General features: G+C 45.4%; 1 protein-coding gene across 1 annotated transcript in view; it reads left to right on the forward strand.

Moving 5' to 3' along the window:
• TMEM132B (transmembrane protein 132B) overlaps positions 1–26,607 on the forward strand; it is a 380,819-nt gene that overhangs the window by 159,557 nt on the left and 194,655 nt on the right. Inside the window, exon 3 of the mRNA XM_035099220.2 lies at positions 2,619–2,765. Within this exon, the coding sequence (XP_034955111.1) occupies positions 2,619–2,765 (147 nt within the window). The remainder of the gene's footprint in view (positions 1–2,618; positions 2,766–26,607) is intronic.

Consider the following 26,607-nt stretch of genomic DNA (forward strand, 5'->3'; position numbering starts at 1 on the left):
TCAAAAAATAGATGAAATAGATAAGAGGGTAGTCTGGCTTGTGGAGAAGAGAAGATCAGTCCAATCCATTTCATATACTTAGAGCTGAAACTGAACTTGGACCAAACTTGAAATAGTTTTTGATGGAGTAATGAATGCTAAGTTGGATAGATGATCAGAAAGAAAGGAGAATTTGGAGGTAACCCCACAAGAATGTTTGAAAGGAATTAAATCCCTATTCCAAATTGGTATATGGTGACAAAAGCACCCCTATGATAGACTGTAAAGCACCCAGGTCTTATTTATTTATATTATTTAATAATAAGTGGTTAGAATGTTAGGGCTTTAAACCTAAGACGCTGGCAAAGTAGCAATGTCACATGATTTAAGTTGTTAAGTTGTTAAGATGCTCAGTATATATAGAGCGTTTTTTTTGTTTGCCTGTGGGGTGTGGAGCAGTCATGTCTGAAAGCTCTGGAGGTGTTTCTGTTATCTGTTTGCAATAAACCTGTCTGTAGAAAGTTGGGCTTACGTGGGTCGTTTCTGGCAAAGCTACAAGGTTTTTTACCACAACAAGAATCCAGCCGCTGTGCTTGATTAATGCTCTGCAAAGAGAACTGTTTATGGTCTGCGCAGCACAAGCGTTTCACTAGACTAGTGCAGAAAAAACTCTTAGGTTATGGACTGAGTCATGTTTTGGATTCTAATGTTGTGGACTCTTACGTTTTGATGGCTGTATTGTGTGCAGAGACAGTGAAAGTGGCTTCGGATGTGAGAAGACCTGCTTATCAAATAATACAAACCATAAAAAATTGTTTGCTTGATTCCTTAGTCTTTATGCCTTTTCATATAAAGTAACTTCAGCCTTTCAGCAGCAGATGCAGCTCGGGATGCTGTGAAGTACCAAGTGAATATGAGCAGAACTTGGACAAATACCACAGCCCACCTTAAGAGGCCACCCACCTTGATTCTGCTCCCAGGCACCCTGCCAGCCTATATCTACTTTAGGGAGGGATGAGCAGAAGAGTGCTCACCCCCCCAAATGAATTGGAGCCCACCCCACCCCTTGGACCAGAGCAGGACCAGCATAGCAAATGACATTAGAAACATCTTCATTTTAGAGCAGGGAATTCCAACGCTGTCATGGGTATCAGTGTGCCTGCCAGTACCTTCTATGGCGCCTGTGAAAGTAAATATCCCATCAAAAATCCACAATGCATGAGAGACTGTTAGCTTTTTCTGCATAGTTCCTATCTGCATTTGCTTGGCCTCTCCTACATACCTCCCGCGGTAGCCATTTTGTGTTGTGCCACACCCCTACAGCAGCCATTTTGTGACTGGTGCCCTCAGTATTTTCTCAGAATTCCAGATGTGTCCATTGGCTCCAAAAAGCTGGTGACCTCTCATTTAGAAAGAAGGTGGAGAGGCCCACTGGGTCTGTTTCTGCTTAAGAGCATGGGAGTTGATCACTCCCTATGATCCAAGGGATAAAAAGATGATGCCAATGTGGGAATGCTCTTTCGAAGGTTGAAATCATCCCACCATTTGAGGTATTTTCTGCGTTTGCCTGAAACATACAAGGGGACCTGATTCATTCTGGGGACAACCAATCTTCTGCTCAGTCAACCCTAAGGACAATTGTTTATATGTAAGTGCTATGGGGACCAGCAGCCACTACGGTCACCAGGAGGCTTCACCCTCCCTCTGTCATATGAAGCCTCATTAAGAGGCAAATCTATGAACCAGGGTATCTATCTATTCTCCTTCAAAGTGGTTGCATCTGTAGTTCCTTGTGGATTGCACAGCTTGCTTCATTTTAATTCTGATTAAATATTTGAACAACCTGCTCCTTGACTCAATGAGCGGTTTGTCTTCCTTGGCAGTTTGCCCAACCAGGGAACCAGGGACAGCCACCAAGGGTCTGATTTGCATCTCGCTGAATGCTAGTCTAAGCTTCCATGATTGAGGCTACAGGGTAAGGACTGGGGGAAGGGGAGCTTTCTAGGAGAAATGAATGAAAGCTTCCTCGATAAGCTAAATCCAACCAGAGAGGAGATCAACATTGTGAGAGACTCGTTCCAGAAGGAAACAAATATTCATTCTCTTTTAGATGTGGTTCTTTCAGTTTTGGGGGTCACACACACACACACACACACACACACACACACACACACATGTTCTTAACTGGTTCCAGTTAAGGGCATAAGAAGTTCAGACCGAGACTCTCCTGTAAGTCACGGGCTATTGGATGCCTTTAGTACCTGCCTTTCTGAATGTGCATAGTGAATGGGCCTAGTTTCAGTTGCTTAGTGACTGCAGGGTGCATTTTCCCGTTATTTATTAATTAATACATTTATATCCCAACTCCAAGGAGCTCAAGGTGGCGTACATAGTCTTCCTTTCCTCTCTATATTACGCTCACAACAGCCCCATGAGGTTAGACTGAGAGACACAATGTGTGTGCATTCTTACAACACTTAGGTTCACGTGTTGTGAAGCAGCAGGCCAGTCGATGTTCCTGTGTGCATAAATTAAGAATATATGCTCCTGGACCATCCACTGGGGCCTTGGGTGAGATTTATCCTTCCTGCAAAAGGCATCATGTAGAACTAACGCTGTGTCTGTTGTTTTCTTGGTAGAATTAAGGCTGCTTCAGGTGTGAAGATAATAGACATCCGAGTCAGTGATCCGGACCAGTGGGGAGTTCAACAAGACATAGACAATGGGAGGACACAGACCACCGCCACCATTGTATGTGAGCGCATCAATCCAAATGCAGAGAGCAGGTAAGAAATCCAAGCTGTGCTGCAATGTAGCTGCCGCTGCCATTTCTAGCTAAAAGTCAGCGGGGAAGAGTTCAGATACTTTTATTGATATTTACCCTTGAATAGGAATCAATCTCTTTTTGTATTTCCAACATGAGCACAGCTTTTGAGTGCTGGAAAAATGTTCCAGGACTGGGGGCAACAAAGAGTCTTGTGGTGATATCTTAAAGGCTAACAAATGTCTTACGGCAGAGATCATGGGTAGGCAAACTAAGGCCGGGGGGCTGGATCCGGCCCAATTGCCTTCTAAATCCGGCCCGTGGATGGTCTAGGAATCAGTGTTTTTACATGAGTAGAATGTGTCCTTTTATTTAAAATGCATCTCTGGGTTATTTGTGGGGCCTGTGAGGTGTTTTTATTTAAAATGCATCTCTGGGTTATTTGTGGGGCATAGGAATTCGTTCATAATTCCCCCCCCCAAAATATAGTCTGCCCCCCCCAAGGTCTGAGGTACAGTGGACCAGCCCCCTGCTGAAAAAGTTTGCTGACCCCTGGCATAGATGTTCATGGACTAGTGCATGGGTATCTGATGAAGTGTGCATGCACACGACAGCTCATACCAATGACAAACTTAGTTGGTCTCTAAGGTGCTACTGGAAGGAATTTTTTTATTTTGTTTATAGTGCATGGGTAGTTTTTCCCCAGTCATAGAAACACAGCAGCGTGGCTTGGATTCCCTTTTCTTGCCCATGGAGCTGTCCAGCAGGGCAAGGAACTGACCGAGACAAGACTGCTGAAATATGCAGAGAAGCTGTTCTGCCTAGGAGTTGGGCACAAGGAGATGTTACACCAGCAACAAGATAAGAATGTAATAGCTGGCCTGGCTGCCTGTCAAAAAGTCAGCCTGCAGTAAATCACACCGTTCAAGTTGGAGTTAACTCTTTAATAGCATCACCTTGGTAGGGATAGATGACTCCTTCAATCTTGCTTTCCCTCATTTCCCCCACTTTAAGGTGAGTTCTCTACATTTCCACATCAGTTTGCATTATTTTTCCAATATATTAAAAGGTCCTCAAGAAAATTCACCTACAAATTTATACTAATATACATGCCTTTGTATGCATTTTTGTATCCCCCTCCAACATAATCCGTGGTTGTGTTTCGCGAGATAAGCATCATTACACGCACTCTCATCTTGGTATCTGCATATTTCTCCATATTATTTGGCTGGAGAACTGCATTGCAAAATCCAGAGAAGCATGAATTTCAAATGATAGCTGTGTTTCGATTCACATACTGTTTTGGAAAGATGCACCTTTAAATGGGAAGAGAATAAAATTTCTGCCCCCATCCCTACCTGTAGGACAAAAGGTCATTTTGAATCCTAGTTCTGTCTTCTGCGGCATTGGACTGAATATCTTCCCCAACCCTCCCTCCCTGGTGCTGGAGAGCTGCAACTTGGGATGATGGGAGCTGGCATCCAACACCATCTGGAAGGCAAAAGTTAGCTGTCCCTTGCCTGAAGTACAGACTTTGACTGGAAACCTATAGTGTATAAGGCTCCATTTATGATCCCACTCAAATCATTCTTTTGCCCTTCTGCCTTGTCATTTGCCAACCACAGCTATGGGATGGAATAATGTTTTAAAAACAGCAGCCCTATGGAAAGCAAGCCTTATGAGGAACGGTTGAGGCTAATTGGAGAAGACTAAGCAGTGGGACAAGAAGCTACAGTTAGAACTGGATATGGAACAACTGATTGGTTCAAAATTGGGAAAGGAGTACGCCAATATTGTCTCCCTGCTTATTTAACTTATATGCAGAATTCATCATGCGAAAGGCTGGACTGGATGAATCCCAAGCCGGAATTAAGATTGCCGGAAGAAATATCAACAACCTCAGATATGCTGATGACACAACCTTGATCCTTGATGGCAGAAAGTGAGGAGGAATTAAAGAACCTTTTAATGAGGGTGAAAGAGGAGAGGGCAAAATATTGTCTGAAGCTCAACCGCAAAAAAACTAAGATCATGGCCACTGGTCCCATCACCTCCTGGCAAATAGAAGGGGAAGAAATGGAGGCAGTTAGAGATTTTACTTTCATGTGTTCCATGATCATTGCAGATGGTGACAGCAGTCACGAAATTAAAAGACGCCTGCTTCTTGGGAGAAGAGCAATGACAAACCTAGACAGCATCTTAAAAAGCAGAGACATCACCTTGCTGACAAAGGTCTGTATAGTTAAAGCTATGGTTTTCCCAGTAGTGATGTATGGAAGTGAGAGCTGGACCATAAAGAAGGCTGATCGCCGAAGAATTGATGCTTTTGAATTATGGTGCTGGGGGAGACTCTTGAGAGTCCCATGGACTGCAAGAAGATCAAACCTATCCATTCTGAAGGAAATCAGCCCTGAGTGCTCACTGGAAGGACAGATTCTGAAGCTGAGGCTCCAATACTTTGGTCACCACATGAGAAGAGAAGACTTCCTGGAAAAGACCCTGATGTTGGGAAAGATTGAGGGCACAAGGAGAAGGGGACGACAGAGGATGAGATGGTTGGACAGTGTTCTTGAAGCCACCAACATGAGTCTGACCAAATTGTGGGAGGCAGTGGAAGACATGAGTGCCTGGCGTGCTATGGTCCATGGGGTCACGAAGAGTCGGACACGACTAAACAACTAAACAACAACAAGCAGTGATAGGATAGCCATCTTCAAATATCTGAAGGGCTGTCACATGGAAGATGGAGAAAGCCTGTGCAAAAAGAGTTGTTAATTGTCCGTGAGCTGGACAGTCAGAAGGGTTACTCAACATCAAGCGACAGGTTTAGATTTTCCCATTACTGTGGTTGTGACTTGCATTCCGTTTAAGAACTGCATGGTAGAAAAATCACATTAATAGAGAAATATTGAGGTTAAAGGAAGAATGAAATGTAATTTTCATCTGGAGGAGAAAAAAAAAGTATTTTAATTGAAGCAGGGCTGTGTAAAAAAGAGAGGTTAGCCTTAAACTTGGTGAGAATGTTGGAAGTTTGGGCTAATCCGTGAAATTATACCTGTCACAGTAACTTAGTTTTTATTAACACCATTTTCTGCTCCATGTCGAACTTCTAAATTATACAAAAGCAATGAATCTCAAGTTAATTAATACCCTGACCCTTTCCTTTGTGAGATTAGTTTTAATATTTTTTTAGATTAATTAAAGTATGCAAATAGAAAACTCCAGAAGATCCATTCCAGATTTGCAAATATTGTTGCTCTACAAGTAAATATTTAACTTTGATCTTCCTTTTCATTTAGTGTTCCACCTTACCTTGCTGTTAGTTTAGTACTGTGATGGGAAACCACAAGTTTGCGGCCATATGTAGCCTTCCAGGCCTCTCTGTCTGGCCTTTGAGAATCTTCCCAGCCACCTCCCTCTCCCCAAGACACAGCCCTCACCAACCCTGCTTCACACCTTCCTTGAATGCAATGCACCCTTGAACTTGGATAATGGTTGTCCAGAAGGGAATGTGGCTGGGAAAAGGTTACCCACCCCTGGTTTATAAGATTTAGTTACCCATAACAAAATGAAAGGTATTCCCCCATCTCCTCAAAGCCTTCATAGTAGGTCAGTACAGTCTGTTAATCTGCTGCTCCTCTTTGCAATGTAAGAACCTGCTTTTAAGTTCTTGACCCCATAGCTTTCTAAAATTACAGTGGTACCTCGCAAGACGAATGCCTCGCGCAATGAAAAACTTGCAAGACGAAAGCGTTTTGCGATGTGTTTGGTGACTCGCAAGACCAAGTTTTCTATGGCCGTGCTTTGCAAGACGAATTTTTTGTTTTGCGGTTTTTGTTTTTGTTTTTTGTTTTGCAGCGGCAACCGTGCTTCACAAGACGAAGCGACTCGGGAACGAATTAATTTCATCTTGCGAGGCACCAATGTACTGTTGAAAAAGCCAGGTACCAGTATTCTACTTCTGGTAGGCCTCTGAGCATGTCAAGATAACTAATTGGCTTGGAAGAAGAGGCAATGTGTCGGAGATGGATTGCCTCCTGCCCCCAATCTTCATAGAGGGGAAAATAAAAGCATTTCTGAAGTTTGATCCGCCCTTAATCCAAAGAGCTAGGGGCAGGGAGAGTGTGCATGAGAGAGAAGCCTACAGCTGTAGCTAGGATGTGACCATTCCTTTGGAGAGTTTGGGGCAGGCCCTGGTCTGCACGAACACATTTTTTATTTTATAAGTTATATTATAACCTAATTATTTACCAAAATGGAGTCATTTTGGACTCACAACTGTCCATGAAAGTGCAGGTTAGTTCTGTGTCCAAGGCAGCTGTCTATGAGCTCCAACAGGTGCGATGGCTCACACCTTACCTGCCTGCGCACCGCCTCGCCAGAGTGGTGTATGTTCTGGTTATCTCCTGCTTGGACTACTGCAATGCGCTTTATGTGGGGCTCCTTTTGAAGGTGACTTGGGAACTACAACTAATCCAGAATCCTAAGACTAACCCCAACCCTTAGGTTACAGCTGAGAGGGGCATGGAGCTATATCTGAGGGCGAGTCATGCCAAAGAGGGTGGTGGCTGCAAGAGTCTCCCTGCCCACTTCCTCTCTCCTCTGCACCACCTAGGGATTTTATAGAATTTAACCAGGAATGAAAATGAGAGCAAATTGCTGCAATTTGCACGTCTGCCTGAGGTCAGAAATGATGATCTTGTGTGTGAATATTGCAATTCGATGTTTTCTTAGTCTGTGAACATTCATAAATAATTGCATTGTTTTCCCACGTTGTTTTAGGTGTTTCCTCTGGTATGCCCTGACTTTAATGTCCTAATTGAGGAGGTATTTAATTCCATTAGTTCTGGCTGTAGCATGTAGCAAGATGGAGAATGTCAGTTTTAGTGTGAGCTGAACTGCAATGGAACAGAAACACTGCTGGCTGCAATGTGTATAGAATGGGACAGAAATTGCTGCCTCCTTACATAGTGCCAGGCTGAATCAAATGTAATAGGAAGACAGGAAGCTGCTTTGTACTGAGTCAGATCCCTGGTTCAACTGACTGCAAACAGCTTTCCAGGGTTTCAGACAGGGGACAGTCCCAGCCTTACCTGGAGATGTTGGGGATTGAACCTGGAACCTTCTGGTGGTGGACTTGCCCAATAGTTAAAGACTTCTGGGAAAAGATTTATAATGAATTAAAGAGAGTGTTGAAAAACACATTTATTAAGAAACCAGAGGCTTTTCTATTGGGTATTGTCGGTAAAGAAATCCCCAAGAGTGATGTTACTTTTTTCTTGTATGCCACGGCAGCTGCTAGAATTTTGATAGCTAAGAACTGGAAAATACAAGAGATACCAACTGTGGAAGAATGGAAAATGAAAATGATGGACTATATGGAAATTGCTGAGCTGACTATGAGAATACGCGACCAGGGAGAAGAGTCGGTGGAAGAAGATTGGAAGAAGTTTAAAGTGTATATAAAGAAATATGTTAGAATAGAGTAATATGATTAGCTTTAGAAGTGTAAATAAGCTGTAGGTTCGGAAAGCCCTTGTTTTTTCCCTGCAGGACCAATTGCAGTCATCAGCAGTCGTTAACAGCCATCTACAGGTTTACCACTCCCATCAGCCCATCACCCATTCCCACCCCCCCACCCCCTGTATATACATAAGGGTCTGACTCTTCTGTTTCAAGTGTATCTGAAAACGTGTGCATGCACACGAAAGCTCATACCAAAATAAAAACTTAGTTGGTCTTTAAGGTGCTACTGAAGGAATTTTTTTATTTAGGTTCGGAAAGGTTAAAGATAATTATTTGAGGAAAGTATAATATAATTAGATATGAGTTAACAATAAGAAGTAGAAATTGCTAAATTTGATTAGTATGGAACCGCAGTGGGGGACCCGAGGGAGTCCCTTCTTTTTAAATTGTTAAGATATATCAAGATTTGAAAATGGTTTTTCTTTTTTTCTTTTCTTTTTTGTTTGCCTGTTTTGCTGTCTTTGTATGTTTTATGTGGAGGTTTGTATTTTGTTTGCTGTTTTTGTGTTAATGATAAAATCAATTAAAAAAATATTTATATAAAAAAAGAAGAACCTGGAACCTTCTGTATGCAAAGCAGATATTCTGCCACTGAGCTACAGCTCTTCCCCTGAATGTGCTCTTGTTGTCTCAGTTTTGACCTTGCAGTGGGGATTTCAGAACCCTAAATCGTCCCTGTTTGCAAACCACAATACACACTTATCAAGGAAGCCTTGAAATTATATGCATATTTGAAAGGAAAAGCACACTTTGCCGACCAACATTATCAAAGCCTGGGATACCAGCATATGTAGTATGTGTTTGACTACTAAAGAGGTGAATTCATAAACACATTCTGAACAATACAAAAAGCCAGGAAAAGGCTTTAATCTATGAATTGCAACAACCTTGGACAAAATGGATTTCTAATAGAATATAATGTAAACCGCCTGAGACATTGTGATAAGGAATTTAGTTTTTTAAAAAAATGGGGGGGGGAGAAATATGTGACACGCTTTGCATGAAAGGTCTTAATTTAAAATATCTTAATGAGCACTCAATTTGCGTGAGCAAATTGGAGAACTTGAGATGAAAACCCGGTGATAAGGGATAATACTGTGGATGAGAGGAGGGAAAAGATTAGAAAAGTAAGCATATTTGAAAGGGGTTTGAAAAAGATAGCAAGAGCAGAGAAGAGACAGAGACTGGATTTATTAACTCACTCCCATTGGGCACTGTTGTTTGGGGTACAGTATACAGTATTGTGACTTGTATGGCCAGCAAGAACCGAAGAAAATATCTGTGGTTACGACCATAAGGAGGGGAGAAAGGTGCTTAGGAAGTTAAGGGTACTCAACAGTCAACTTGGAGATCTGGATGAGAGTGCTTGATTCCCTGTCTTCAGGTGCACAGTTCTGCCAAAGTGCTTGATTGAAGCCAAACTTATTACGGCGCACTTGTCTGTGGCAAAGCTAAATGTGTCTGGCAAAAGCACTAGTGGAAACTCATATGATTTTGTTGCTGTTGTTGGCATCCATCTGTCTCGGGTGACAATGGAGATGAATGCACCTTGGGGAGTGAATTCAAACTGTTGGAAGGTTGCAGTGTCTGCTGTGGCTGTACAGACTGACATGGGAGAGACATGTTTTGTTGCAGCTGGGGCAGGTGAAGGCTTCTGGTTGTGCTGCTGCAGATGCACCATGGCGTTTCTTCTCTCTGTGCTCCTCCAAGTGGTCATTCCTCCTCTGGTCACTGCTATGATGCACAAACCTGACTGCCTATCTTTAAGCACTGCGAGGGTTCCTGATACAGTGGGGTCAAGGCTGCGGACATCATTGTAATGGAGAGTTGGTCTGCCAATGAGTGTGGTGCCTGAAGCCAGCCCCCATAAAGTATGTCCTTGGGGATCCTGCCATCTTTCATTCTGTGGGCATGACCAAGTCAGCATAGACATCGCTGAGACAGGAGTGCAAACAGGCCGGGAATGTGGGCTAGGGAAACCACATCCTTTTTTGAAATTTTGCGATTCTATGAGCTACCTCCCTTCCGCACTGTGGCTCCTGACAGTTGCCCCCCTAAGGCAGATCCCACTCTGAATTATTCAGGACTGGGACCCCAAGGATTAGGTGCAAAACAAATTTAACTAAGTGCAGATGAACAGGTGAGATTCTAGATAAGTGGCAACTGGGACTGGAATGTGTAGTTAGCTGGAAGCCTGCTTGCATTAATAGCTTCACAGGGAGCCATTGCAAATTCTGCTCTTGTTTCCTCCTCGTTTCTTTGTCCCTGTTTTGTTTCTGAGACCATCTGAAGGCAAGTACCTGTGGGTGGCACAGCCTCTGTTGCCCGGCAACTTAAAGTACATAAAAGATTGCTATAGTAGCAGAATGGAAACCTTTTGTTCCTGGGGGCCACTTAAGGAGAGCAAGAGAGAGAAGGCAATTTTCAGGATAAAAATGCAAGAGAAATATCGAGGCCTGTTCTTGAAAACACAGTGCTGAGCATAAGGAGATTATATCAGAGTCCTCTTTGTTGAATTTTGAAAATCAAATCAAATACTGTAGTTAAGTCACTTCGATCCACTGTGGTTTAAGATTTTGTGTGTCCTTAGAAAGGGAGTCTGGCCAGTGTAGAGAGGAACGGTGGGTGCCTAGAAGAGGCATGATGCTGGTATTATAAGAATCTTGCCAATAGTGGCTTCCAAACACCAATATAGCCAATTTTAATTTAAAATGAATGGAATTTATGGGTATATGTCCATGTGTTGAGATCTGATTTGGGGACAAGTTTTTGTTATGTTACGTTACGTTATGTTTGTTTAATTTGATATTGTATATTATTTGTAGTTTGATTGATTTAATTTGCCCAGCAAGTTTTGATTAATTTGATTTGTTTATTTATGTTGATTAATTTACGTTGGGTGGCTTAAACATGTAGCTATGTTATTTATGTTATTTACGTTATGTTATGTTATTTATGTTGCTATGTTATTTTATGTTGCTATGTTACTTTATTTTTCCCTGATGTATGTATGCTTTTTAAAAATTTCTCAAATAAAGTCTATTTTAATCTTTTTTTAAAAAAGAATGTTGCCAAGAGAATAATTTGAGGGCTCACCCAACCCATTATTCTGTTTCCAGCAGAGGACAGCCAGACCTCCTGGAAACTCACAACTCACAACTCATGGAGGTCATGGCCTTTTCCTCTTGCTTCCCCTCAGCACCTGCTTATTGGATGTACACTGTCCCTATGTGTGGAGGCACCATGTGGCTATTATGGCTAGCAGGCACTGGTACACCTGCCCTCCCTCTTTCTTGGTCTAATTCAGTGATGGACCAGCAGTGGCCCTCTCAGATGCTGTTGCTGTCCAATGCTAATCAGCCCCAGAAAGCAAGGGCAGAGATAATGAGACTTGGAACCCCTGGACACCTGGAGAGTTGCAGATTCCCTACTTGTGGTCCAATCCTTGTTAGTGGCTGCCACTACCAGCTCTTGTGCTTTTTGAACAAAAAACAATTTAAGCCTATGACATGAATATACCTGTTTATGTGTCTATACCAGCAGCAAAAGCCCACCTAGTCCATCCCACAAGGGTGGGAAAGCAATTAACCACCCTTGTTGCTGTTAAAATCAATTCAACAGCCCCCAAGAGTTTGGTTATTCCATTGTCTCCTGAGACAGATGGATGCCAACAGCTATGGCCGGAGTGGGGAACTTCTGGCCCATGTGGCCAGTTTCCTCATACTATCCTCAAGTGCCCCATGCCTGATGCCCCATGGCAAGTAAGGAGGACAGCTCTAGAGGAACCATTGGTGCTTTGCAAGCCCTTACTATCAGTTGATGGTTGGTGCCCACAAAGCACTGTGCTTTGGCCAGCATGTCAAATTTGGCCTGCAGGCAATGGAAACAGTTCAGCTATGGTCATGGTGACATCAGGTGATCGACAGGTGGGAAACCCCTCCCACCCATCAAAGTTGCCCTTTAGGGGTGGGATGAGGATATTCCACACCAGCTGGATCCAGTTGCCCACCCTCGCACTACTGCCATCACAGCCTCATCAAGCCCCTCCCAGGAACCTTCAAATGATTTAACACCTCCCTGAAATGATCACGCTTTCAGCTTCTTCAGACTGCCCCCCCTCAATTTCAAGCTGAAAGTTTTTGTAAGGATTGGCTGAATTTATGGGTTCAGTTTATACATCTGACGTTAAAAGTGTCTCATCTATGAAAACGACACATCTGCGTTTCTAGCAATGCGGCTGGAAGGACGAGAGGAGATTTGAATCACAGAAGTTCCCTCTTCAGTGAAGGATTTACGTGGGGAAGTTTTGTGGCCTCCCTCCTGCCTGAAGATGTCGGACGTAGGCTCTCTTGGCTCATAAAAGCCTCTGATATTTTGAAGGGGAAATAAATTGCTCTGTCTGGCAGCTCTGGGCAAGCCCAACGTCTCCCAAGTGCTTGTTTGAATCTGTATGTCTGCTGCATGCAGGTTGCCGAGCTCATTTTCAGGCTGAGAGGGAGCAGGTTGCTTAAGAGAAGCGAACCCGGTTCAGGCTGGCATTCATTCCACGTAATTCTCTCTCTGCAAGCTGTCGCAAACTTCCTTAATTATTAATTTTGAAAATATAATAATGTTTTTGGGGGCTGTGTTGAAGGTTCATGGAAATAGGCAGCCTTAAATTTCTTGCAGTGTGTGTGAGAGAGCAAGAGACATCATGTGTGGTGTAATGGTTAGAGTCCAGTTACAGGCGTCACATTATTAAGAAGGTTTCCAGTGTTGTGGAATACCCACACCACTGAAATAATACGAGAGACCCCCATCAGTACTGGCATTCCACTGGCTCTTGAAGATACACATGAACTTCCTGATCTAATCAGTTTAATTACTCTTTTAACTGCTTTAATGGTTATGCTTTTAAACAAGCGTGTTTTATTGTATATTTTGATTATGGATGTTTTTAATGCTTTGATGGAATTGTATGTTTTAATTATGTGTGGCTTTTTTATAATTGATTTTGTAGCCATAAACTGCTTCGAAAGCATTTTGGCATGTAAGTGACATATAAGCAAATAAAAAAAAATTGAGAAGCAGGAACTTGTCTAGAGGAGGGCGGAAAAAAAAAAGGTTGTGAATGAAAAAACCTGAGCACCCAAGTCTTTAAGGTAAGGTTAGAGGAGTTGGATTATGTTTCTTAACTAGTTAAGGGACCCAAGTGGCGCTGTGGGTTAAACCACAGAGTCTAGGGCTTGCTGATCAGAAGGTCAGCGGTTCGAATCCCTGCAATGGGGTGAGCTCCCATTGCTCGATCCCAGCTCCTGCCCACCTAGCAGTTCGAAAGCACATCAAAGTGCAAGTAGATAAATAGGGACCGCTCCGGCGGGAAGATAAACGGCGTTTCCGTGTGCTGCTCTGGTTCACCAGAAGCAGCTTTGTCATGCTGGCCACATGACCCGGAAGCTGTCTGCGGACAAACGCCGGCTCCCTCGGCCTATAGAGCGAGATGAGCGCCACAACCCCAGAGTCGGACACGACTGGACCTGATGGTCAGGGGTCCCTTTACCTTTTATAGACTGCTTCGTCAGCAAAAACCTGTCATTTACCTAAATCATTAAAATATACGTAAGAAAAAGTACTGATAAAATCTAACTTTGAAAAAACCCAACACAAATAGACATGAAATGTATCAAAAAGATAGATAAAATCTGCAGTTTTAAAGGCAAATCTACGCAGTCGATTGTATGTCTGAGTTGGCTTGCCTAAGCAAAGCTTTTTAACAGGCACCAAACACAGCACTGCGAAGGCATCTATCCATTATCAGTGCACAGGGAGTTGCAGAGGTGCTGCCACACTAAAGGATCAATTCCTTGCATGTGTGGAACAAATTATGTGGTGCTTGTAAACGTGCCAGCGCCACAGATCAAAGCAGGCAACAGTGACACGTTTTGGTATTCACGGCAAAAGGCACAACGTCAGTGGTTGTTCAACACATGGCGTGTCCGTTGGGTTGTGGACTCCCTTTCATTGAAAGTTTTTAAAGTGGGGTTGGGTGGTCATTTGCAAGGGATTCTTTAGCTGAGATTCCTGCACTGTAGGGGGTTGGGCTAGATGACCCTTCCAACTCTATGGTTCATTGATTCTATGACATGGAGCTTTTCTCTTAACCCCGCTATGGCATCTAAATCAGCACCTCCCAAACCACAAGGCTCCTCTCCCGGATTGGTCTCCAGACTCTCATCCTATTTCTCTCCCGCAAAGAAGTCTCCACAGGGCTCTTGACACCTGCATTTTTTTTGTCTGGTTTTGGAAAGGGCCGCACTATTGAAACATAAGGCATTTTAAGGGCCGAACTAACAAGGGAGAGGCTGGCCCCGAAGGGGTTTATGGTTTGAAGACGGGGTGTCCGAAGGAGCCCCGCTTTTGCCTGTGAAATGTTGAAGGCTGAGAAGTAGAGTTTTGGAGCTGAAGGGTGAAGAGACCTCAACAGCCTTGAGAATCGTATTCATTCTGGGTTAGGAACAATGAAATTATATGGCTGTCGCCTGCTGGGAATCTAATAGACAGGTAACCACAGGAAGCTTCTACTGACCAGCAAGCTCATAGACTTTCCCCTTTCTATGCTCCTATTTCAGCAGACTGACTGCCAATTCAATAAAATCTCCAGTGGAGACAGGTCATTGTGATTATTGAGTGCTGGTGTCTGAATAATTACAATGCAGCTCGACTTCCAGAAGACCAACCTCCTCCCTGTGCAAACACACACTCCGAGTTGAGACAGTACCGTTCCTCCCCCCCCCCGCCCCATGGAGGTTTATAACATTTTTGTTTAGCTTTGCTCTTGCACAGCTGTTTTATTACAATGAGAAGGAGTGCTTGGAAGAAGTAATAAAGCCTTTGTGACTGGAAACGGAGGACTTGCCACTCTCTAGCAATGCAGTACAGAGCTTTCACAAATCAAACACACACACACACACAGACACACTGATGTTCCCTGGTGCGCCAAAACTGAAATGTACACCCAGATAATGTGCACAAGTGGACAGATAAAGACATACAGTCAGATGTCATTAGTGAAACATGGAGGACTGCAGGATATTCCACTGGAAAGAGGGACTAGTCACATGGTCAGGAAGTGGATTCACAAGGCCTTGTTCTCTTACTATTTCTTACTGATGGGATCACAGAATTGTAGAGTTGGAAGGGACCCCCAAGGGTCATCTATCCCAATGCCTTGCAATGCAGGAATCTCAGCTAAAGGATCCCTGACAGATGGCCATCCAACCTCTGTTTAAAAACCTCCAAGGAAGGAGAGTCCACAAGCTCCCGAGGAAGACCATTCCACTGTCCAACAGCTCTTAACTGTTAGAAAGTTCTTCCTGAAGTTTAGTCAGAATCTCCTTTCTTGTAACTTGAAGCCATTGCTTCAAGTCTTACCCTCCAGAGCAGGAGAAAACAAGTTTGCTCCATCTTCCATTTGACAGCCCTTGAGATATTTGAAGATGGCTATCATGGTATCAGCCCTGAGTGCTCACTGGAAGGACAGATCCTGAAGCTGAGGCTCCAATACTTTGGCCACCTCATGAGAAGAGAAGACTCCCTGGAAAAGACCCTGATGTTGGGAAAGATGGAGGGCACAAGGAGAAGGGGACGACAGAGGATGAGATGGCTGGACAGTGTTCTCAAAGCTACTAACATGAGTTTGACCAAGCTGCGTGAGGCAGTGGAAGACAGGAGTATCTGGCGTGCTCTGGTCCATAGGGTCATGAAGAGTTGGACATGGCTAAATGACTAAACAACATGGCTAAACAACAACAATCATAGGTTCAGGCTAGGGAGAAATTTGGTTTGATTTGCATTTTGATGCGAGCCTACGTAATTCACACTTCCTGAAACAAGAAACAAAATGGGTTGTAGCTAGCTTTCAAAATCTGCATTCCTCTGAATTTTGTGATGCAGTCTCCCACCCAAAGAAGTGCACAAAATTACATATTTTCGGAGAATGTTTGCATGCAGATGCTTATATTAGTGAAAATAACACTCAAGGGTGCATTACGTTAGACAAAGCACCATACAAAGTTGTGCCTATTGGGGAAAAAGTGCATTAAAAATATTTGGGAGGACATTTTAAAAAAAGAAATTTGAAAACTAATGCAGAAACCTAAGACTGGAAAAATGAGGAAGTGAGAGAAACTAAAACTGATAGATTCATCTGCCCTTAGCCATGGTAAGGAATGTTCTGAATCTGGTAGATTGCTGTCAAAATGTGGTTTGTTGACTTGGATTACTGCAATAATACTGGAATGACGTTTGATTCCTTAAAAGAGTCTGCAGGTAGACAAGGAGAGAGTTAAATGTCTCTGTGAAGTCCTGGGTGGGCAGAGCTGGCAATCTGCGCACTGTTTCAATTTGTTGTGATTTGGCAGGTGCAATGTTGGTTTTGCTGGTGGACACAGTTTAATTTCAGGGTAGGATAGTCTGTAAAATTAAGGTCGTAAGAGCGTGCTGGTTGGTTGCAGGGGCAGAAGGGGATGAGATGAATCCCTCCAGCTCCTTTGGGTAAAGGCTGATGATGTGCTGCTCTGCTGTCGCTTGATGTGCTGGAGGTGAGACTTTGCTTCTCCTCTTGGCTATACAGATGGCACTTCTTCGTCTGTAGGACTGAATGTAAGATCTTACGTTGCCATCATGCTCAGGCATGTCCAAAGTCCGTTTTGGGGGGCCCTAATCCAGTCAATTTAATCCGGGCCCTGTGGCAATAAATGTCCTGGGGTAAAATCCTTTAAAAAGCTCAACAACTTTGATGTTCACTTCATCAAATCTGGCCCTCTTTGAAAAAAGTTTGGGCACCCCAAGCGATGGGTAGGGAATCTCAGACCTGGGGGGTCAAATGCAGTCCTCCAGCCTTCTCCATCTAGCCCTCAGGACTCTCCCCAGACTCCACCCCCTCTCAGCCACAGCCTTACCTTCCAAGTTCCGGACTGCAGAATCCGGGACCGGGAGCCATTTTACACCGGAAGTTTCATCGATGTAACTTCCGGTGTTGCTTTGCCCTTCTATGGGCACCCAAAATGGCCACCGCCGGCTTCAAAAGTCGCTTGTACGCATGTCAGGAAGTGTGCCGACGCAACTTCCGGTGTTGCTTCGCCCATCTATGGGCACCAAAATGGCCGCCGCCAACACCGGAAGTCACGTCTATGCACTTCCGGACATGCGTAGATGCGACTTTTGAAGCTGGCGGCGGCCATTTTTGGTGCCCATAGAAGGGCAAATCGGAAAGAAAAAAATGGCCGTCAGCAGGAGAAAAAAACGGGAGACGAAGTGATACAGGGGACCACCGGGAAAAGGTAAGTAAAAAGGGGGTTTTCCCGGGGAAAACGGGAGACTTGGCAGCTATGGCCACAGCCCTTTCCTTCCTAGGCCACACCCTTCACCAGTCCTGTAGTGATTCTTTCCATGCAGCTTTGTCCTAACAAGAGTTGAGCTGAACATGCCCCCCCCAATTCAGTGCCCCTTGGCAACACCCACCCCCAATTCCATCCCTTCTCACCCACAGAACACCTTTGGACGTAGCATCATTCTTGGCATGCAAAATGGTGACCTTTAACTGAAGGTTATTCATGAGCAGGGCCAATACATTTGTTCACCTGTTGCAAAGGGCAAAATGGCACCCACCCTCCCATTGGAGTCAAAACCTATGATGGTGCTCTGCCAGTTGAGTAGCTAAAGGCATCTGGTCCCAGCACTAGGAGACTGAATTCATTAATGGGCTACCACCTAATACTGTTGTTCGCTTGACTTCGGGGTATAATGCAGCTTTTATGGCTGGCAAATCCAGAAGAAATAATAGTGGTTACATGCATAAGGAGAGGAGAAAGATGCTTAGGAAGTCAAGGGTACTCAACAGCCTGCTTGGAAATTTGGATGAGAGTGCTTGATTCCTTGTCTTCATGTACACAGTTCCCCCAAAGGCTTTATGCAATGCTTACGTGAAGCAAAACGTATTACAGCACACCTGTCAATCGGAAAGCTAAATGGGTCCATTGGAAATGCGAGTTGAAACTGGTGTGATAGTGTCATCAAATGCCAGAATCTGTTGCCGTTTATTAGCCTCTGTGTTCCACTTGTGGGTTTTGTAGAAGCATCCAGGCAGCCAGTGTGGGAAACTGCACACTGAGCCCGCCAACCCCTTCAGTCTGTAGGAAGAGAGCTTCTTGTGTGGGCAAGGGCTCTTGAGCTCATGTTCTACTTGTAGGCCTCACAGAAGCCTCTGATTGACAACTGTGATAACAGAAAGCTGCTGGGTCATAGTTGCCAAGTACCCCGTTTCCCCCGGGAAACCCCGTTTTTTCATACTGTTTCCCGGCGGTCCCCCGTATCTCTTCGTCTCCCATTTTTCTCCCTTATATTCTCCTGCCGGTGGCCATTTTTTTCTGCTTTGCCCATTTATGGGCACCGAAAATGGCGGTGAAAGTTGCGTCTACGCACGTCCGGAAGTGCGTAGATGCGACTTCCGGTGTCATCGTCGTCGGCCATTTTAGGTGCCCATAGATGGGAAGTGCGACACCGGAAGTTGTATCTACGCACTTCCGGACATGTGTAGACGCAACGTCCGGTGTCGGCAGCGGCCATTTTGGGTGCCCATAGATGGGCAGAGTGACACCGGAAGTTGCATCTACGCACTTCCGGACATGTGTAGACGCGACTTCCAGTGTCAGCGGCGGCCATTTTTGGTGCCCATAGATGGGCAAAGTGACACCAGAAGTTGCGCCTACCAGTCCCGGATTCTGCAGTCCGGGACTTGGCAGGTATGTGCTGGGTATGTTGAATTCAAGTTGCTTAGGGTTTTGTGAATTAACCCAAGAACCTTGAACCTGGCCTGGAAGGAAATGGTCAACCAGTGCAGCTCTCTCAGCAGAGGAGTGAGAAGTTGTCAGTAGCCTGATCCTGCAAGCATTTTGGCCACTGAATTCTGTAATAGTTTCAGCTCCCGGACCAGATACAAGGGCAGTCCCACATGAAGTTTGTTCAGTAATCAAGCCTCCACTTTACATGCAGTTTTACATCTTTGGCGAAACCGCACTGCTGAAGTGCCCACAGCATGTGTCACGACCAGACAACCTGGCCAAAGGATGCTGGGAATTGCACTTGGTTAAGGGTGCTGAGTGCTAGGAGACCCTTTCCATGGTTACAATTCCCAGAGTTCTGTGGGAAGAGGGATAGACTGTTAAGCCACCTTGGGAAATGTAGCTCTTGGAGTAGAGTAGGGGTCTTCTAAAAACTCTCGGCACCCTTAAGAAACTACAGTACCCAGGATTCTTTTTTTGGGGGGGGAACGATGACTGTTTAAAGTGGCGTGATAATGGTTTAAATGTGAGGTACAGATGTGGCCTTGCTCCAGGTTGGAGGGGTTCAAGTGAAGTGGATTAACTTGGGCTGTGGTTGCATGGGAAACTGGACAAAACCTTCTCCCTGTTTATAGGGTTTCTGCATCCCCCTACTCTTCTTAAGAAAAGTCCTTCCTACACTCAGGGGGAAATTTGCAGCCGAGTACTGGAGGTGATGGGTATCCATTATACCAAGTTCCCCCTCCTCTCCTTTTGAAAATAATAATAAGAAAACGTATCCTTTGGGAACAACCCACAGTTGCATTCTACCAGGCTCAAATTTGGCTGCAAACGGGGGCTCTCTTTTTCTTTTTGCTGTTTTGTTTTGGAAGTGTGGGGCCTAATTATTTCCTAAAAGATTTGCGTTTACCATTTGACTTTTTAATTAGCTGCATGTAACATAGGGTTGGAAGGGCAAAGGTTTGAGAGGAGGGGCTGCTGGGAGTTTCATATGCAAATAGCAGCGCTAGTGTAACAGCGGCAAGGCTTCTTAATTTCAGGGTAGGATAGTTTGCGTAATTAAGGCCTTTTAAAAATATGTATGTGAGCATATATGTATGTGTGTTTGTGTGTGAATATTATACACTCTCTCTCTCTCACACACACAAACTCAGCAGGGACGATGGGGGTGGGAAATAATTTGAAACATTCCACTGGAACATTAATGTGTCACTAACTACACATCTCCGCAGGGAACACAACAGCTCTTTTATATCTTGGATTAAAGAGAATTGCTTTTTGTGAGTCGTTGCTTTACCGGACCTGCAGAATGCGAGGGAGGGTTGTTTTTCATGTGTAATAGGCACATGGAGCTGATTCACAGCACTGGCCCATCTCTACAGAGCTTGGCATAGTGGTTTGAGCAGCCTTCCCAACCGGGCTGCAACTCCCATCTGCCCCGGTCAGCGCCTGGGAGTTGTAGCCCAAAACCTCTGGAGGGCACCAGGTTGGGAAAATCTGGGTTTGAGCAAGGGTAGCCAATATGGTGCTTTCCATGAGTTGCTTGACTACAATTCCTATCACCCTTGACTTTTGGCTCTGCTGGCTAGGGATGATGGGAGTGGGAATCCATTAACCTCTGTAGGGCGTTGTGTTGGCTACTCTTAGGTTAGAGTGCCTGGCATGGAGAAGGAAGTCTCAGGTTCAAATCTCCTCTCTGCCAAGAAGCTCATCAGTTCACTTCAAGCCAGTCTTGCTTTCTCAGCCTAACACACCTCACAGGATTTTTCTGAGGGCAAGGTGGAGGGATAGGGACCCAGGTGGCGCTGTGGTTAAACCACTGAGCCTAGGGCTTGCTGATCAGAAGGTTGGTGATTCGAATCCCTGTGGCGGGGTGAGCTCCCGTTGTTTGGTCCCAGCTCCTGCCAACCTAGCAGTTCGAAAGCACGCCAAAATGCAAGTAGATAAATAGGAACCGCTACAGCGGGAAGGTAAACGGCGTTTCCATGTGCTGCTCTGGTTTGCCAGAAGCGGCTTTGTCATGCTGGCCACATGACCTGGAAGCTGTACGCCGGCTCCCTCGGCCAATAATGCGAGATGAGCGCGCAATCCCAGAGTCGGTCACGACTGGACCTAATGGTCAGGGGTCCCTTTACCTTTTTAAAGTGGAGGGAGAGCCTTGTGCACCAGATGTGAGCAAACTTCCAACGGGGAGCCTACTATTGATCCAGGAACAATGCTCAGGTGCAAATTAATGGCTTGGCATGAAGGACTAAGAGCTAAGGAATGAGATGCTGCTGAGCACATGCTCAGCCCAGGGGGTGGTGATCAGCAGTGGCGTCGCAAGGGGTGGGGGTAGGGGGCGGTGCGCCCCGGGTGCCATGTCTGGGTGTGTGTGAAAAGAAGGCACCCAGTGGGGTGCTCTCCCCGCCGCCCTTGGGTGCGGTGGCCTGAGAGGCCATCGCGCCTCCGCAACCGCATGTGGAGGATCCTTCGTTCATGGTGGCAGCCGCGAGCAGAGGGTCCTGCCACCGTCTGTACGGTGCTCGAGCGGTGCTAGCAGCAAACGGCTATGTACAACGCATGCGCGGGGTTGCACGCATGCGCTGTATGTAGCGACGCTGCAGATGTGCTGTTTATAGTGGTTTGCCATTGGCACTGCTACAGCCGCAAGTGGAGGATCTCGCCACCGCCCGTACGGCACTCAAGCGGCGCCGGCAGCAAACCGCTATGTACGGCACATGTGCAGCGTTGCTACGTACAGCACATGTGTCGTACGTAGTGATGCCACACATGTGCCCTATGTAGCGACGCCATGCATGCGTCATACGTAGCGGCGCCACGCATGCACAGCCGATGGTTTGTCCTGCCCTGAGTGTCGGTTAGCCTTCGTTCGCCCCTGGTGATCAGTACCAGGTTCACACAAATGCCCACTTCTGATTTCCCCCCAAGCTTTCTTTTTCAGCAACATAATTTTGGGGAAGGGAAAACATCTTCCAGCTGTTGCTATAGTTCAAAGCCAATGCTTTGGGGTGGCCTAAGGGGACCAACTCCCAGGTCTGTTGTGCTGGGCTGCAAATATCCTGCCCCTGGTAGCAGCTTGCCTGAATTCACCCTGCAAGATTCATGGTGGAACAGGGATTTGATCCTGCTGGTTCTCTGTAGTCTTGGTCTGATGCACTAACCATGGCTGCATGTGTGGTTAACCTTTCTTCTGTCAATTGCTACATTCCCTTAGGGGTAATCATGGTGTGTGGAAAGCCAGCAGTGGGTGAGGCCAGAACCAAAAGTGAGTGAGGCCTTGTTTCTTTTCTCTCTCTCTCTTTCTGACACCTCCTTCTCTCTTTCCCTCTTCCTCTTATTTGGCATTCCCCTGCTAGTGGAAGAGAGAGGTTGCCCTTGGCAGAAGTCTGAACCATAGCTGCCAAGTTATCCCTTTTTTTAAGGGATTTTCCCTTATGCTGAATAGGCTTCCTCGCGAGAAAAGGGAAAACTTGGCAGCTATGGTCTGAACTGATCACTTGCGATGAGATTTTGCATCAGCGCTGAAAGAGGAGTCACTTCTGAAAGACACACACACACACAGGAATGCAAATGTTCCACTCTGTTAGCTGCTGCCGTGATAGGGCTGCACACTTCACGTGGGTTTAATTGATATCTTGCAAATGAGTAATCTATTCCGAGTAATAAGTGAGTGCTGAAATTACTGCAGAAGGAGTTCTTAATAACAGGTGTTCTGACTCAAGAAATGAGACAAAATGAAAATGAGGGGGGGTAGTATTTCCTCCCTTGGCATAAATGTTGCAATTGTGATCATACGATGGATGTGGCAGGTTCTTGGGTGAATGGTTTGGGAGAAGGATCACTTTGAAATATTCCTGGCACACACATCCTGCTTGAATTTGGACACGATTCTTCTGAAGTGGTATTAGACTTGCCAACCACCCCATTCCCTCTGGGACTCTGGCAGCGTGTAGGATGGCCACTGACACCAAGAATGGTGAACATCTTTCTGTTCAAGGGCCACATTCCCCTATGAGCTAAAATCCCCAGGTCCTTTCACATGTACTGCTGTCAAGCCAGGTGCCCCCCCCCCCCAAATACAGTATTTGTGCATCTGGTCATTCATCTCTAAGTGTAGAATCTTATATTTGTCCCTATTGAAATTCATCTTGTTCGTTTTTGCCCAGTTTTCCAAACTCACTTATTACAAGATAACATGAACGGAAAAGGCAGACTCCGGCCCCAAGCAGCTTACAATCTAAATTATGCCCCTTTCTTCTATATTTACTAATTCTGGTATTGAAAATGGAGTGAGAGTTTCTCAATTACTATGGGATTAAAAACCGAGGAGTCAGAGTTCTATGGCAGCTCTGATGCCTTGTTTATTGATTTATAATTTTGTAATCCAGCCAGTTGGAAGCAGTTGACTCCCGTTTTGACTTCCATTATGGATATGTTGATATGCTTACTTAACAATCAATGCATTAATGTATAAAAGCTAACAGCCAGTTTATTAGGCCTTTAGCCAGAATTAAAACCCACTTGATTGTTGCAAGATGCTGCCATCAAGATTGGCAGGGATTTAAAAGCTGTTGCTTTGATTTATTTGGGTTCCCTTGATGCCAAATATTTTTTTCCAAAACAGCTCAGCATTAACTCTGCCTAAATTAATGTTGGCCTTTTGGCATTGTCCTGACAATACCCCTTATGTCTTAGTTTTAAAGGCTTGATTTGAAAGCGATCATGAAAGTGCTCGTTAACTGCAAAAAAAATAATAAAAAGGAATGGATAATCAAAATTAGCTGTTGATGGATAAAATGAGGCTTTGTTCCTGTCAACAAAAGCAACTTCATTTGCAGTGCAATTCCATTTTGCCGTTGGCTGCAATCCTATAGAGGCTTACTTGGGAGCAAGCCCCATTGCATCCACTGAAAATGCTTTCTGCTCTACACATTTGAAGCAGCATCTTACCACTTTCCCCTAAGAATCCTGGGAATTGTAGTTTTTAAGGGTGCTGAGATTTGTTTGGAGGACCCCCTTCCCCAATTCCATACCCCTCAACTGTCCCTGTCACTCACACAGAATTTAAACCTACAGCAGCAGCAACATATTTATAAAATAAATTTGAATCCAATATGGATACCAACTTGGATTTTATGTGTGTGTGTGTGTGTAGCACATAGGGGCTACCTTTGAAGGTGACCCGGAAACTGCAATTAATCCAGAATGCGGCAGCTAGACTGGTGACTGGGAGTGGCCGCCAGGACCATATAACACCGGTCCTGAGAGATCTGCATTGGCTCCTAGTATGTTTCCGAGCAAGGGACCCAGGTGGCGCTGTGGTTAAACCACTGAGCCTAGGGCTTGCTGATCAGAAGGTCGGCGGTTCGAATCCCTTTGATGGGGTGAGCTCCCATTGCTTGGTCCCAGCTCCTGCCAATCTAGCAGTTCGAAAGCACGTCAAAATGCAAGTAGATAAATAGGAACCGCTACAGCGGGAAGGTAAACGGCGTTTCCATGTGCTGCTCTGGTTCTCCAGAAGCAGCTTTGTCATGCTGGCCACATGACCTGCAAGCTATACACCGGTTCCCTCGGCCAATAATGTGAGATGAGCGCGCAACCCCAGAGTCGGTCACGACTGGACCTAATGGTCAGGGGTCCCCTTACCTTTTTACCTTTACCTTACGTTTCCGAGCACAATTCAAAGTGTTGGTGCTGACCTTTAAAGCCCTAAATAGCCTCCGCCCCAGTATACCTGAAGTAGTGTCTCCACCCTCATTGTTCAGCCCAGACACTGAGGTCCAGTTCCGAAGGCGGTTCCCTCACTGCGAGAAGCCAAGTTACAGGGAACCAGGCAGAGGGCCTTCTCAGTAGTGGCACCCGCCCTGTGGAATGCCCCCCCCATCAGATGTCAAGGAAATAAGCAGCTATCCTATTTTTAAAAGACATCTGAAGTCAGCCATGTTTAGGGAAGTTTTTAATATTTAATGCTGTATTGTTTTTAACACTCGATTGGGAGCTGCCCAGAGTGGCTGGGGAAACTCAGCCAGATGGGCAGGGTATAAATAATAAATTGTTGTTGTTGTTGTTGTTGTTGTTGTTGTTGTTATACATATGGTGCCTTTCCTGTTATGTTTCAAAGGCCTGTTGGAAGAAAGGGGTCAAGTCTGAAGGTGTTGCCTAGATGAAAGTAATGTGAAGGGCAGTCTGAAACAGGGAGGGGGTTTTGGTGGCGGGATGCCACCACTGAGAAGGCGGTTGGAGGATGGATGGCGGCTAACAGATTGAGATTGAATCCTGACAAGACAGAAGTACTGTTTGTGGGGGACAGGAGGCGGGCGGGTGTGGAGGACTCCCTGGTCCTGAATGGGGTAACTGTGCCCCTGAAAGACCAGGTGCGCAGCCTGGGAGTCATTTTAGACTCACAGCTGTCCATGGAGGCACAGGTCAACTCCGTGTCCAGGGCAGCTGTTTATCAGCTCCATCTGGTACGCAGGCTGAGTCCCTACCTGCCCACTGACTGTCTCTCCAGAGTGGTGCATGCTCTAGTTATCTCTCGCTTGGACTACTGCAATGCGCTCTACGTGGGGCTACCTTTGAAGGTGACCCGGAAACTACAACTAATCCAGAATGCGGCAGCTAGACTGGTGACTGGGAGCGGCCGCCGAGATCACATAACACCGGTCCTAAAAGACCTACATTGGCTCCCAGTACGTTTCCGAGCACAATTCAAAGTGTTGGTGTTGACCTTTAAAGCCCTAAATGGCCTCGGTCCAGTATACCTGAAGGAGCGTCTCCACCCCCATCGTTCTGCCCGGACACTGAGGTCCAGCTCCGAGGGCCTTCTGGCGGTTCCCTCATTACGAGAAGCCAAGTTACAGGGAACCAGGCAGAGGGCCTTCTCGGTAGTGGCACCCACCCTGTGGAATGCCCTCCCACTAGAGGTCAAAGAGAACAATTACCAGACCTTTAGAAGGCATCTCAAGGCAGCCCTGTTTAGGGAAGCTTTTAATGTTTGATGGATTTTTGTATTTTAGAATTTCTGTTTTTTTGGAAGCCGCCCAGAGTGGCTGGGGGAACCCGGCCAGATGGGCGGGGTATAAATAATAAATTATTATTATTATTATTATTATTATTATTATTATTATTATTATTATTCGTGTAGTACCCGCCCTGGCCATATTCACTGGGAACATCTGGTGGGTTGGGTGCATGCAACATGGGCTGGTTGATACTGGTGGGGAAGACATTCCTTCAAGGGGTTCTGCATTGTGTGGGGAGCCTCCAGGAGTTCAGGAGTCCCCCCCCCCCCATGAAGGGCGACAGAGATGATGCACTCTTCCCTGCAGTCCCTCCCTTTAAAAAATAAATAAAAACCTGTTGCTGTCAAGCGCAGGTAAAAGTTTTTGAGTAGGAGATAATAGTTGTAAAACATTGGAGGTTTTTAAAGGTCTGCATACTTAGCTGATTGTTTGTCTGTCACGCTTTGGCTGTTAAGAGAACATGGAGACACGGGCCATTTATATGCTGCATTTT

Source organism: Zootoca vivipara, chromosome 17, assembly GCF_963506605.1.
Source record: "Zootoca vivipara chromosome 17, rZooViv1.1, whole genome shotgun sequence".
NCBI classification, from domain to species: domain Eukaryota; kingdom Metazoa; phylum Chordata; class Lepidosauria; order Squamata; family Lacertidae; genus Zootoca; species Zootoca vivipara.